A 15,000-nucleotide genomic window follows, 5' to 3' on the forward strand; every position below is an offset into this window, starting at 1 on the left:
TCGCTCTCTCTCTCTCTCTCTCACACACACACACACATGCATACACTCTCTCTCACTCACTCACTCACTCACACACACACACACACACACACACACACACACACACACACACACACACACACACACACACACACACACACACACACACACACACACACAGAGGAACTGACGGAGGGTGCAGCCAGGCTTAAGAAGCTCAGCTTGAATAATGAATACTGCTGAAGCCCTCCTGTATTTGCACCTCTGCTCAGGAGTGCTGATTCATGGCTGCTGCCTTTATTCGCTGAGTCATGGCTGCTGCCTTTGTCTGCTGAGTTACGGCGCTCTCACACTCTTCTGCTGAATAAGTTGATGGCGACGACTGTTATTCACTTTACACAGGCTTACGCCGAATTGCACTATAGTTGTGCTGCACTGCCGATCTCCAAATCATGGCTGCTGCCTCAATCTGTCGAGTCATGGTTGCCATCCTTATCTCCTGAGTCATGGCTGCTGCCTCTATCTGCCGAGTCATGACTGTTGCCCTTATCTCCTGACGCTTGACTGTTGCCTTTATCTGCTGAGGCATGGTTGCCATTCTTATCTCCTGAGTCATGGCTGCTGCCTCTGAATGCTGAGTCATGGCTGCTGCCCTTATCTCTTGAGTCATAGCTGTTGCCTCAATCTGCTGAGTCTTGGTTGTTGCCTCTGAGTGCTGAGTCATGGTTGCCTCTATCTGCTGAGGCATGGTTGCTGCTTGCTTCTGAGTTAGCATGCAAGCAGTCTTTAATCAGCATCTGCGGTGCTGTGCTGTGGGCAGGGTTGTCTAATTTTGTATATGCCTTTCCAGAGGTTAACATTTAGATTCAAACTACCAACTGTTGATTTCACAGTGTGTGTGTGTGTGTTGATATGTACGCATGATGACACATGTGCATTAAGGGGTGGGGGTGGGGGGGGGGGGGGGTGGGGGTGTTAAGTGTTAGTGCATGTTTTCTGAAGAGTGTGTTGATATGTATTAGTATTAGTGTGTGTGGTCTCAGGCCTGAGATAAGTGTGTGTGGGTTAAGCTGTGTTAAGATGTATTATGGTGTATCAAATTATTATCGACACACATTACACATCATTATCAGCTATGCTTTCTCGTGATTGGCTGGTAACTTACGTCCAGGTCCATCTTTGATTCGTGGGCCTGAGGCATCTGTGTCGGGGGAGAGGGTGGGGTCACTGTTGCCGTTGACGCTGGAAGGGGCGTGGTCATCGGGCTCGGTGTCGGCCATCTCAGACAACCCCTCTGGCTCCTCCCCCGTATCGGGGTGTGTGAAGATCCAGTCCAGGGCACGCTCCAGGTTGTTGTTCTGCTCACACACACACACACACACACACACGTCAGGGCCACTGTAATCGACTCTCTGGCTGGGCCAGTGGTCTTGTATTCAGAGATTACAGAACTTTAAAACACTATGGGCAGCTAAAAGAATTACACACACACACTAATACAAGTTATAACCAGTGTATAAATCTAACAAGACTGTCATAACTCATTTATAAGCAGACTCACACATGACTGTACTAAATAGTTTATAAACAAACTTGCACATGACTTTCATCTCTAGTTATTAATCCAACTAACAAAATAGCTCTGCCAAAGTCCGTGCACAGAGGTAAACTAAGACGAGTTACACTATCATACACACCAGCATCTGCAGCTGTCACAGCCAAAATAAACCAGACAGGCATTAAATCAGAGAGGTGAACTAGCCAGACAGGTGAACTAAATCAGAGAGGTGAACTAAACCAGACAGGAACTAAATCAGAGAGGTGAACTAAACCAGACAGGAACTAAACTAGACAGGTGAACTACCCAGACAGGCACTAAATCAGAGAGGTGAACTAAACCAGACAGGAACTAAACTAGAGAGGTGAACTAACCAGACAGGCACTAAACTAGAGAGGTGAACTAACCAGACAGGTGAACTAAACTAGAGAGGTGAACTAACCAGACAGGTGAACTAAATCAGAGAGGTGAACTAAACCAGACAGGAACTAAACTAGAGAGGTGAACTAACCAGACAGGTGAACTAAATCAGAGAGGTGAACTAAACCAGACAGGAAATAAACTAGAGAGGTGAACTAACCAGACAGGTGAACTAAATCAGAGAGGTGAACTAGCCAGACAGGTGAACTAAATCAGAGAGGTGAACTAAACCAGACAGGAACTAAATCAGAGAGGTGAACTAAACCAGACGGGAACTAAACTAGAGAGGTGAACTCACCAGACAGGTGAACTAAATCAGAGAGGTGAACTAAACCAGACAGGAACTAAACTAGAGAGGTGAACTAACCAGACAGGTGAACTAAATCAGAGAGGTGAACTAGCCAGACAGGTGAACTAAATCAGAGAAGTGAACTAAACCAGACAGGAACTAAATCAGAGAGGTGAACTAAACCAGACAGGAACTAAACTAGACAGGTGAACTAACCAGACAGGTGAACTAAATGAGAGGTGAACTGTAACACTGAGATGCTCATATTTGAGTGGTCAAAGCAAAAATTAGGCCCAAAGCCGGAAATAGAGTGTAAATCAGGGCAGCATATTGTGTGTGTGTGAGGGCGAGAGAGAGAGAGATTGTGAGTGTGTGTGAGTGTGAGAGTGAGTGCATAAGGGAGAGAGAGATTGTGTGGGTGTTTAATTTTGTCTTTCTACAGTATGTGTGTATGAGGGGGGGTTGTGTGTGGGTGTTTAATTTTGTCTGTGTGTCTACAGTATATGTTTTCTATTCTGGTGGTAGACTTTCTGACTTCCCCCCCCCCCCCCCCCCCCCCCAACACACACACACACACACACACACACACACACACACACACCCATGCCGTCACTATGGCTGTCTGTTATGGTTATGTGTTATGGTGCCTGGAAGAAGCTTTTGTCCAAGGAGACTTTCACTATATAAACACTACATCAGTTAAAAATAATAGTTTCAGACAAAAATGCAAAAGCCTACATTAAAGGAACTGTATGTAGGAAATGTATTTCAATTAATCATAAAATGGCCCTGATATGTCACTAGACATTTAGAAATCATGCTAATTTCAAATACTTATATCACTGACAACAGTAGTCCGGCCAAGATATTGTCATTTAAAAGTGGAGTTGCAGCCCTCAACTGATGTTGATGTTGTTATGTTGTGTTTTGGTTTGATGCGCCGCCCTACACTTATCTACGAATCACGAAGTCAGTAGTATTTCGCCATCCGGGTTGCCAGCTATGCTAGTTACCACCATAGACAGCTGCAGCTACAAACGTGTCAGATAAAAAATGTCTAACGTTATGGAACCTAAAAGACCTTGTTATGAATCCGAAATACGTCTAAATAAAACAAGGATTTAGGAGATTGAGACGGCTGAAAACGGAGAAGAATTTGAAGACAGACGTGTTGTTAATTTGCACATGGACAGGTAAAGATTCATTAGTTTGGCTAACTTACTTGTAGGCTACTGTAAATGGACATTTTAAATAGCCTATTCATGACAGTTGAACAAACTAGAAAATGTAATTCCATGGAAGGAATTACCATTGCATGTAAATGCAACAAGGTTGCTGACTGTGTAAAACATTGTATTAGGCCTATAGTTTAAAAGACAACTAGGCTACACAGAAGAATAGATAAATAACAATAACCCAATTACAATTCCACTGAAATTACTTGGAAAGTCACATTTAAAAAGTGATTTATGAAAATGCATCAAAATTGTGGATATAGGCTATTTTGGAAAATAACTCTTTAAAAGACTGAAATGAAGTTGCCTACTTAAAACGAGTTGCAAGAGCTGACACTTTAGTAGCCTACAGTGACGACTGGTAGGATAGCTTACATAGCCTTCATATACTAATGCAGGTTAAAAGTAGGCCATAGGCTATAGATTTAGACACCATTGGAACACGGAATAGGCTACAATCTCAAACAACGCCAAACGATGATGCAGCAACAGGTAGGATATCTAGCAATGTAGGATATTTTATGTAGGATACACATATTAGCTAGGATGAGCTAGTATGTTCTTCGAAGTATTTCCAGGTGTGTGATTGTCCTAATAGGAATGTAGCCTACAATACGCTGTTAACAAAGGTTTTTAATTTGTGAATGATGCCGAAAGTTTTAAATGAATGCCTGGCTGGCAAGTCCTATAGCTGAAACGACTAGCGTGCTAACAAACAAACGTGAAATGATAGCAATGCAGTTTGTACTAGAAACGACTGTAAGAAGGCTTGAACCTAAATCGTGCAACTAGTTGCTTGTAACTTGCTAGTAACTTGCTTGTCGTTAGCTAAATACAGTGTTTACGTTGACGTAAGGTTAGATTGTCTTTAGCTGTTGATAACGTTACCGAGAGCAAACCGGTTACTGTAACGATAAACAAATCAAGTAAGGAGTAGCAGGAGACAAGACGATAACGTCCTGGTTTAGCCTACAGCAGTGGCATGGTAGAATGTTTTCATAGCTGTTACAGCGGTGGCATTTGGATCAAAGATCCTTGATTACTGACAGCTGAGCACTGACGTAACAGTTAATCTTTACCGCCAAAGGGTCTCAACGTTAACTCTATGGGAATTTTAAAATCTTTTATCGTAAATATCTCAAAAAGTATAAAGTTCACAAATGTGAAAAAATAATAGAACAAATCTCCGTTTCGAGACCTTTGTAGGAGTGCTTGAATGACGTCAAACGGTTCAGTGGTTCTAGAGCCTTTGATCGTTGATTTTGGTCGGAAGATATAATAATAACTAGAAAATGTAATTCCATGGAAGGAATTACCATTGCATGTAAATGCAAAAAGGTTGCTGACTGTGTAAAACATTGTATTAGGCCTATAGCCTAGTTAAAAAGACAACTGGCTACACAGAAGAATAGATAAATAACAATAACCCACTGAAATTACTTGGAAAGTCACATTTAAAAAGTGATTTATGAAAATGCATCAAAATTGTGGATATAGGCTATTATGGAAAATAACTTCATTTAGGCCTATTAGAATTTAAAAGACTGAAATGAAGTTGCCAACTTCAAACGAGTTGCAAGAGCTGACACTTCAGTAGCCTACAGTGAAACGACTTGTAGTTGTAGGATAGCATAGCCTAGGCTATACCATATCTACACTAATGCAGGTTAAAAGTAGGACATAGGCTATAGACTTAGACACCATTGGAATACGGAATACAATCTCAAACAACGCTAATCAACGATGATGCAGCAACAGGTAGGATATCTAGCAAATGTAACGTTAGCTTACAGTAGGATATTTTATGTAGGCTGGAGCAAGTTTGGTTGTCGTTAGCTAAATAGCCTAGCTGCTACAGTGTTTACGTTGACGTTTGGTTAGATTGTCTTTAGCTGTTGATAACGTTACCGAGAGCAAACCGGTTAGGCTACTGTAACGATATAAACAAATCAAGTAAGGAGTAGGCTAGCCTAACAGGAGACAAGACGATAACGTCCTGGTTTACAGCAGCTGCAGCTGTTACAGCTTAATGAGTAGTAGACGTAATGTAACATTAACGTTTAGTCTGGTTCAGCGCAGCGGTGTTGGCATGGATCAGAGATCCTTGATTACTGACAGCTGCGCACTGACGTAACAATTAATCTTTGCCGCCAAAGGGTCTCAATGTAAACTCTATGGGAATTTTAATTTCTTTTATCGTAAATATCTCAAAAAGTATAAAGTTCACACATTTGAAAAATACATAGAACAAATCTCCGTTACAAGACCTGTGTAGGAGTGCTTGAATGACGTCAAACGGTTCAGTGGTTTTAGAGCCTTTGATAGTTGATTTTGGTCGGAAGCAGAATAATAACTAGAAAATGTAATTCCATGGAAGGAATTACCATTGCATGTAAATGCAAAAAGGTTGCTGACTGTGTAAAACGTATTGTATTAGGCCTATTATAGATAAATAACAATAACCCAATTACAATTCCACTGAAAAGTCACATTTAAAAAGTGATTTATGAAAATGCATCAAAATTGTGGATATAGGCTTATATGGAAAATAACTCTTCATTTATTAGAATTTAAAAAACTGACATGAAGTTGCCAACTTCAGACGAGTTGCAAGAGCTGACACTTTAGTAGCCTTCAGTGAAACGACTAATGCAGGTTAAAAGTAGACCATAGGGCCACGCAATACGGAATACAATCTCAAACAACGCCAATCAACGATGATGCAGCAACAGGTACATATCTAGCAAATGTAACGTTAGCTTACAGTAGGCCTAGGATACTTTATGTTGGCTACAAATTTTACAGGATGAGCTAGTATGTTCTTCGAAGTGTGTTCAGGTGCGTGATTGTCCTAATAGGAATGTACAATAAGCTTAGGTTTTTAATTTGTGAATGATACCGAAAGCTTTAAATGATTGCCTGGCTGGCAAGTCCCTATATCTGAAACGACTACTGTAGCTTGCTAAACCCTGTTCGCCTTGCAGCCTACCCCGACGTTAAACGTTAGCCTGGAGCAAGTTTGGTTGTCGTTAGCTAAATACAGTTGACGTTAGGTTAGATTGTCTTTAGCTGTTGATAACGTTACCGAGAGCAAACCGGTTAGACTACTGTAACGATATAAACAAATCAAGTAAGGAGTAGCCTAACAGGAGACAAGACGACAACGTCCTGGATTACAGTGGCATGGTAGAATGTTTTCACAGCTGTAGACGTAACGTAACATTCACGTTTTGGTTCAGCGCAGCGGTGATGCCATGGCTTTGGATCAGAGATCCTTGATTACTGACAGCTGAGCACTGACGTAACAATTAGTCTTTGCCGCCAAAGGGTCTCAACGTTAACTCTATGGGAGTTTTTAATTCTTTTATCGTAAATATCTCAAAAAGTATAAAGTTCACAAATGTGAAAAATACATAGAACAAATCTCCGTTACAAGACCTGTGTATGAGTGTTTGAATGACGTCAAACGATTCAGTGGTTTTAGAGCCTTTGATAGTTGATTTTGGTCGGAAGCAGAATAATAATTATAACGATAACTAGAAATGCAATTCCAAGGAATTACCAGTGCATGAAAATGCAAAAAAATGTAGATATGGCTACTAAGGTGTAGCTAGGGTAAACATGGTGGTTGCATAGTTTAAAGAGAGTTGATAGTGTTAAGGTAGACATTTTAAAGCTTAAACATTCCTGTTCTAACTTAACTAATAATTTCTAACAGGTATTCTAAAATGTTAACTATGCTAACAATGCTAACCAGGTTGATAAGTTAACTTAGCTGATAATTTCTAGCAGTAATGCTAAAAATGCTAACAATGCTAACCAGGTTGATAAGTTAACTTAGCTGATAATTTCTAGCAGTAATGCTAAAAATGCTAACTATGCTAACATTGCTAACTATGTTAACAATGCTAACCAGGTTGATTAGCTAACTTAGCTAATCATTTTAGCAGTTGTGCTAAACATGCTAACTATGCTAACAATGTTAACTATGCTAACAATGCTAACCAGGTTGATTAGCTAACTTAGCTAATCATTTTTAGCAGTTATGCTAAAAATGCTAACAATGCTAACCATGCTAACAATGCTAACTTGCTAGTGAGGACTTTTATTTTGAAACAGTAGTTGCTAGGGTATCCATGGTGCCCACTATCAGGAATAAAGAAGTTACGAAAGTATAATCATGTTGGTTGCTATGGAAACTGTCAAAAACGCTTAATTTTAATGGTTGCTATGTTGGTTGCTAGGTACATGGAGGTTTCATGTAGTTGAATGGAAGCATAGTTGATGATAACTGACAGTTGGAATCGTTGAACAGTTCAATAGATGAGTAGTTTCAATGGTTAAATGATTTAATAGTGTATTATTGCAGCGAGGACTTTTATTTTGAAACAGTTGTGGACAGAGGAAACAGTTAACAGGATATGTAGTCTTCACAGAGAGATTGTCTGCTTAATAGCCTGAGAGAGAGAGGGCTGCTGCAGGTGGGGCTGGCCACCTGGCATAAGATTCTAATTGCTCAACGACCCGATTGTGATGTCATAGAGGCCAATGTTAAGTCTATGGGGAAATTTTTAATAGTTTTTAATTTATAGTCCAAAAAGTATAAAAGTTACAAAGTTGAAAAGTCATAGCAACCCGATCCATTAGAATACCTACGTTACAAAGTTTGAATGAAGTTTCTAAGTTAAACGGTTGAAGAGAAATTGCGGTTAGAAAAAGCTGTCAGCGGAATAATAATAAAGATAATAACTAGAAATGCAATTCCAAGGAATTACCAGTGCATGAAAATGCAAAAAAATGTAGATATGGCTACTAAGGTGTAGCTAGGGTAAACATGGTGGTTGCATAGTTTAAAGAGAGTTGATAGTGTTAAGGTAGACATTTTAAAGCTTAAACATTCCTGTTCTAACTTAACTAATAATTTCTAACAGGTATTCTAAAATGTTAACTATGCTAACAATGCTAACCAGGTTGATAAGTTAACTTAGCTGATGATTTCTAGCAGTAATGCTAAAAAATGCTAACTATGCTAACATTGCTAACTATGTTAACTATGCTAACCACGTTGATTAGCTAACTTAGCTAATCATTTTAGCAGTTGTGCTAAAAATGCTAACTATGTTAACAATGCTAACTGTGCTAACCATGCTAACAATGCTAACTTGCTAGTGAGGACTTTTATTTTGAAACAGTAGTTGCTAGGGTATCCATGGTGCCCACTATCAAGAATAAAGAAGTTACTGTAGTATAATCATGTTGGTTGCTATGGAAACTGTCAAAAACGCTTAATTTTAATGGTTGCTATGTTGGTTGCTAGGTACATGGAGGATTCATTTAGTTGACTGGAGGCATAGTTGATGATAAATGACAGTTGGAATGGTTGAACAGTTAAATAGTTGAGTAGTTTCAGTGGTTAAATGATTTAATAGTGTATTATTGCAGTGAGGACTTTTATTTTGAAACGGTTGTGGACAGAGGAAACAGTTAACAGGATATGTAGTCTTCACAGAGAGATTGTATGCTTAAAGCCTGAGAGAGAGAGGGCTGCTGCAGGTGGGGCTGGCCACCTGGCATAAGATTCTAATTGCTCAACGACCCGATTGTGATGTCATAGAGGCCAATGTTAAGTCTATGGGGAAATTTTTAATAGTTTTTAATTTATAGTTCAAAAAGTATAAAAGTTACAAAGTTGAAAAGTCATAGCAACCCGATCCATTAGAATACCTACGTTACAAAGTTTGAATGAAGTTTCTAAGTTAAACGGTTGAAGAGAAATTGCGGTTAGAAAAAGCTGTCAGCGGAATAATAATAAAGAAAATAACTAGAAATGCAATTCCAAGGAATTACCAGTGCATGAAAATGCAAAAAAATGTAGATATGGCTACTAAGGTGTAGCTAGGGTAAACATGGTGGTTGCATAGTTTAAAGAGAGTTGATAGTGTTAAGGTAGACATTTTAAAGCTTAAACATTCCTGTTCTAACTTAACTAATAATTTCTAATAGGTATTCTAAAATGTTAACTATGCTAACAATGCTAACCAGGTTGATAAGTTAACTTAGCTGATGATTTCTAGCAGTAATGCTAAAAAATGCTAACTATGCTAACATTGCTAACTATGTTAACTATGCTAACCACGTCGATTAGCTAACTTAGCTAATCATTTTAGCAGTTGTGCTAAAAATGCTAACTATGTTAACAATGCTAACTATGCTAACAATGCTAACCAGGTTGATGAGCTAACTTAGCTAATCATTTTTAGCAGTTATGCTAAAAATGCTAACTATGTTAACAATGCTAACTGTGCTAACCATGCTAACAATGCTAACTTGCTAGTGAGGACTTTTATTTTGAAACAGTAGTTGCTAGGGTATCCATGGTGCCCACTATCAAGAATAAAGAAGTTACTGAAGTATAATCATGTTGGTTGCTATGGAAACTGTCAAAAACGCTTAATTTTAATGGTTGCTATGTTGGTTGCTAGGTACATGGAGGATTCATTTAGTTGACTGGAGGCATAGTTGATGATAAATGACAGTTGGAATGGTTGAACAGTTAAATAGTTGAGTAGTTTCAGTGGTTAAATGATTCAATAGTGTATTATTGCAGTGAGGACTTTTATTTTGAAACAGTTGTGGACAGAGGAAACAGTTAACAGGATATGTAGTCTTCACAGAGAGATTGTATGCTTAAAGCCTGAGAGAGAGAGGGCTGCTGCAGGTGGGGCTGGCCACCTGGCATAAGATTCTAATTGCTCAACGACCCGATTGTGATGTCATAGAGGCCAATGTTAAGTCTATGGGGACATTTGTAATAGTTTTTAATTTATAGTTCAAAAAGTATAAAAGTTACAAAGTTGAAAAGTCATAGCAACCCGATCCATTAGAATACCTACGTTACAAAGTTTGAATGAAGTTTCTAAGTTAAACGGTTGAAGAGAAATTGCGGTTAGAAAAAGCTGTCAGCGGAATAATAATAAAGAAAATAACTAGAAATGCAATTCCAAGGAATTACCAGTGCATGAAATGCAAAAATAGATAGATAATGTAGATATGGTTACTAAGTTGTAGCTAGGGTAAATATGGTGGTTGCATAGTTTACAGAGAGTTGATAGTGTGAAGGTAGACAGTTTAAAGCTGAAACATTTTGATTTGCTGATTTCTATTCATGTTAAAATGTTAACTATGGTAACAATGATAACCAGGTTGATTGGTTAACTTAGCTACTGATTTCATGCAGTAATGGTAAAAATGTTAACTATGCTAACTATGCTCACAGTGTTAACCAGGTTGATTAGCTAACTTAGCTAATGATTTAGCAGTTATGCTAAAAATGCTAACTATGCTAGCAATGCTAACTATGGTAACAATGCTAACTTAGACTAACAATGCTAACCAGGTTGATTAGCTAACTTAACTGATGATTTCTAGCAATAATGCTAAAAATGCTAACTATGCTAAAATTGCTAACAATGCTAACCAGGTTGATTAGCTAACTTAGTTAGATGTTTTTTGCAGTTATGCTAAAAATGCTAACTATGCTAACAATGTTAACTATGCTAACCATGCTAACTAGCTAACTTGCTAGTGAGGACTTTTATTTTGAAACATTTGTTGCTAGGGTATCCATGGTGGCCACTATCAGGAAGCAAGAAGTTACTGCAGCATAATCATGTTGGTTGCTATGGAAACGGTCATAAACGCTTAATTTTAATGGTTGGTATGTTGATTGCTAGGTACATGGAGGTTTCGTGTAGTTGACTGGAGGCTTAGTTGATAACTGACAGTTAGAATGGTTGAACAGTTAAATAGTTGAGTAGTTACAATGGTTAAATGATTTAATAGTGTATTATTGCAGTGAGGACCTTTATTTTGAAACAGTTGTGGACAGAGGAAGTAGTGAAACAGAATCTGTAGTCTAAATGAGATTGTATGCTTAAAGCCTGAGACAGAAGGTGCCTCTCATATAGCGTTTACGCGTCCTCTCTCGCTCCTCGATCCTCACTGATCTACATAAAGAATGTTGGAGCGGTAACAATGGGATAGTCTAGCCCTTCTTCTATCTTTCTTTATGTAGATCATTGAGGAGCGTGGAGCGAGGGAGGACATATAAACGCTGCTTGAGAGGCACCCACAGTAAATACTTTGAAAGTTGTATGTAGATAGTCTAATTAATGTTGATAGACAGAATGTTTAATGGATGTTGATAGGCAGATTGTTTAATAGATATTGATTGACAGTTTAATGGGTGGATGAGTGAATGGTCTGAAGAAGATGAATGGATAGAAGGTTGGATGGAATGTGCCTTATATTCTTGTTAAGAGAGACACTGATACAGCTCTCTGAGAGTAGTTGATACAGGTGTAATCAATTTAACTGGCTAGTCTTAAGAGAGAGTGTGCTTAAAGCCTGAGACAGAGTAAATCATTTAAAAGTTGAATGTAGATAGTCTAATTAATGTTGATAGACAGAGAGTTTAATGGATGTTGATAGGCAGATTGTTTAATAGATGTTGATAGACAGTTTAATGGGTGGATGAGTGAATGGTCTGAAGAAGATGAATGGATAGAAAGTTGGATGGAATGTGCCTTATATTCTTGTAGACTGGAGAGACACAGCTCTCTACTGAGAGTAGTGGATACAGATACAGGTGTAATCAATTTAACTGGCTAGTCTTAAGAGAGCCAGTGTATGTAGCCTGAGAGAGAGAGAGAGCTGCTGCACCTGGACTGGCCACCTGGCGTAACATTCTAATTGCTGCCGTGATGTCATAATGAGCAATGTTAAGTCTATGGGGAAATGTTTAATAGTTTTTAATTTACAGTTTAAAAAGTATAAAAGTTCCAAAGTTGAAAAATATATTGCACAGGTCTCCTTAGTAAGACCTACGTAGCAAAGTTTGAATCAAGTTTCTACGTTAAACGGTTCAAGCTGAATTGCGAGCGTTAGAAGAAGTTGGATTAATAACTAGAAATGCAATTCCAAGGAATTACCAGTGCATGAAAATGCAAAAATAGATAGATAATGTAGATATGGTTACTAAGATGTAGCTAGGGTAAACATGGTGGTTGCATAGTTTACAGAGAGTTGATAGTGTGAAGGTAGACAGTAGATGAAACATTCCAGTTCTAACTTAACTAATGATTTATATTCATGTTAAAATGTTGATTAGCTAACTTAGCTAATGATTTCTAGCAGTTATGCTAAAAATGCTAATTATGCTAGCAATGCTAACTTTACTAACAATGCTAACCAGGTTGATTAGCTAACTTATCCGATGATTTCTAGCAGTAATGCTAAAAATGCTAACAATGCTAAATTTGCTAACAATGCTAACCAGTTTGATTAGCTAACTTAGTTAATGATTTTTTGCAGTTATGCTAAAAATGCTAACAATGCTAACCATGCTAACTAGCTAACTTGCTAGTGAGGACTTTTATTTTGAAACATTTGTTGCTAGGGTATCCATGGTGGCCACTATCAGGAAACAAGAAGTTACTGCAGTATAATCATGTTGGTTGCTATGGAAACGGTCATAAACACTTAATTTTAATGGTTGCTATGTTGGTTGCTAGGTACATGGAGGTTTCATGTAGTTGACCGGAGGCATAGTGGATGATAACTGACAGTTGGAATGGTTGAACAGTTCAATAGTTGAGTAGTTTCAATGGTTAAATGATTTAATAGTGTATTATTGCAGTGAGGACTTTTATTTTGAAACAGTTGTGGACAGAGGAAGTAGTGAAACAGGATCTGTAGTCTTAATGAGATTGTATGCTTAAAGCCTTAGACAGAAGGTGCCTCTCATACAGCGTTTACGTGTTCTCTCGCTCCTCGCTCCTCGATCCTCACTGATCTACATAAAGAATGATGGAGCGGCAACAATGGGATAGTCTAGCCCTTCTTCTATCTTTCTTTATGTAGATCAGTGAGGAGCGAGGAGCGAGGGAGGACATATAAACGCTGCTTGAGAGGCACCCACAGTAAATACTTTAAAAGTTGTATGTAGATAGTCTAATTAATGTTGATAGACAGAATGTTTAATGGATGTTGATAGGCAGATTGTTTAATAGATATTGATTGACAGTTTAATGGGTGGATGAGTGAATGGTCTGAAGAAGATGAATGGATAGAAGGTTGGATGGAATGTGCCTTATATTCTTGTTAAGAGAGACACTGATACAGCTCTGTGAGAGTAGTTGATACAGGTGTAATCAATTTAACTGGCTAGTCTTAAGAGAGCCAGAGAGACAGAGTAAATAATTTAAAAGTTGAATGTAGATAGTCTAATTAATGTTGATAGACAGAGAGTTTAATGGATGTTGATAGGCAGATTGTTTAATAGATGTTGATAGACAGTTTAATGGGTGGATGAGTGAATGGTCTGAAGAAGATGAATGGATAGAGAGTTGGATGGAATGTGCCTTATATTCTTGTAGAGTGGAGAGACACAGCTCTCTACTGAGAGTGGTGGATACAGATACAGGTGTAATCAATTTAACTGGCTAGTCTTAAGATCCAGAGTGTATCCTTAAAGCCTGAGACAGAGTAGATTGTTTAAAAGTTGAATGTAGATCGTCTAATTGATGTTGATAGGCAGACTGTTTAGAATGGGTGGATGAGTGAATGGTTTGAAGAAGATGAATGGATAGAAAGTTGGATGGAATTAGGAAGACTTATGTTGATACAGGGGAACAGAAAATGTAGTCTCAAGAGAGCCAGTGTATGTAGCCTGAGAGAGAGAGAGAGCTGCTGCACCTGGACTGGCCACCTGGCGTAACATTCTAATTGCTGCCGTGATGTCATAATGAGCAATGTTAAGTCTATGGGGAAATTTTTAATAGTTTTTAATTCATAGTTTAAAAAGTATAAAAGTTACAAAGTTGAAAAATATATTCCACAGGTCTCCTAAGTAAGACCTACGTAGCAAAGTTTGAATCAAGTTTCTACGTTAAACGGTTCAAGCTGAATTGCGAGCGTTAGAAGAAGAAGTGGAATAATAATAACTAGAAATGCAATTCCAAGGAATTACCAGTGCATGAAAATGCAAAAAAAATATAGATAGATAATGTAGATATGGCTACTAAGGTATAGCTAGGGTAAACATGGTGGTTGCATAGTTTAAAGAGAGTTGATAGTGTTTAGGTAGACATTTTAAAGCTTAAACATTCCTGTTCTAACTTAACTAATGATTTCTAAAAGGTATTCTAAAATGTTAACTATGTTAACAATGATAACCAGGTTGATTGGTTTACTTGGCTAATGATTTCTAGCAGTAATGCTAAAAATGTTAACTATGCTAACAATGCCAACTATGCTAACAATGTTAACCACATTGATTAGCTAACTTAGCTAATCATTTTTAGCAGTTATGCTAAAAATGCTAACAATGCTAACAATGTTAACTATGCTAACAATGCTAACCAGGTTGATTAGCTAACTTAGCTAATCATTTTTAGCAGTTATGTTAAAAATGCTAACTATGCTAACAATGTTAACTATGCTAACCATGCTAACTAGCT

The 15,000-nt window shown here is 38.1% G+C and overlaps 1 protein-coding gene across 1 annotated transcript in view; it reads right to left on the bottom strand.

Moving 5' to 3' along the window:
- The window catches only part of usp13 (ubiquitin specific peptidase 13), a 47,209-nt gene that overhangs the window by 1,429 nt on the left and 30,780 nt on the right, over positions 1-15,000 (bottom strand). The window contains exon 19 of the mRNA XM_062556233.1: positions 1,145-1,337. Coding sequence (XP_062412217.1) covers positions 1,145-1,337 — 193 coding nt within the window. The remainder of the gene's footprint in view (positions 1-1,144; positions 1,338-15,000) is intronic.

The sequence above is a fragment of the Sardina pilchardus genome, chromosome 15 (assembly GCF_963854185.1).
Source record: "Sardina pilchardus chromosome 15, fSarPil1.1, whole genome shotgun sequence".
Lineage (NCBI taxonomy): Eukaryota > Metazoa > Chordata > Actinopteri > Clupeiformes > Clupeidae > Sardina > Sardina pilchardus.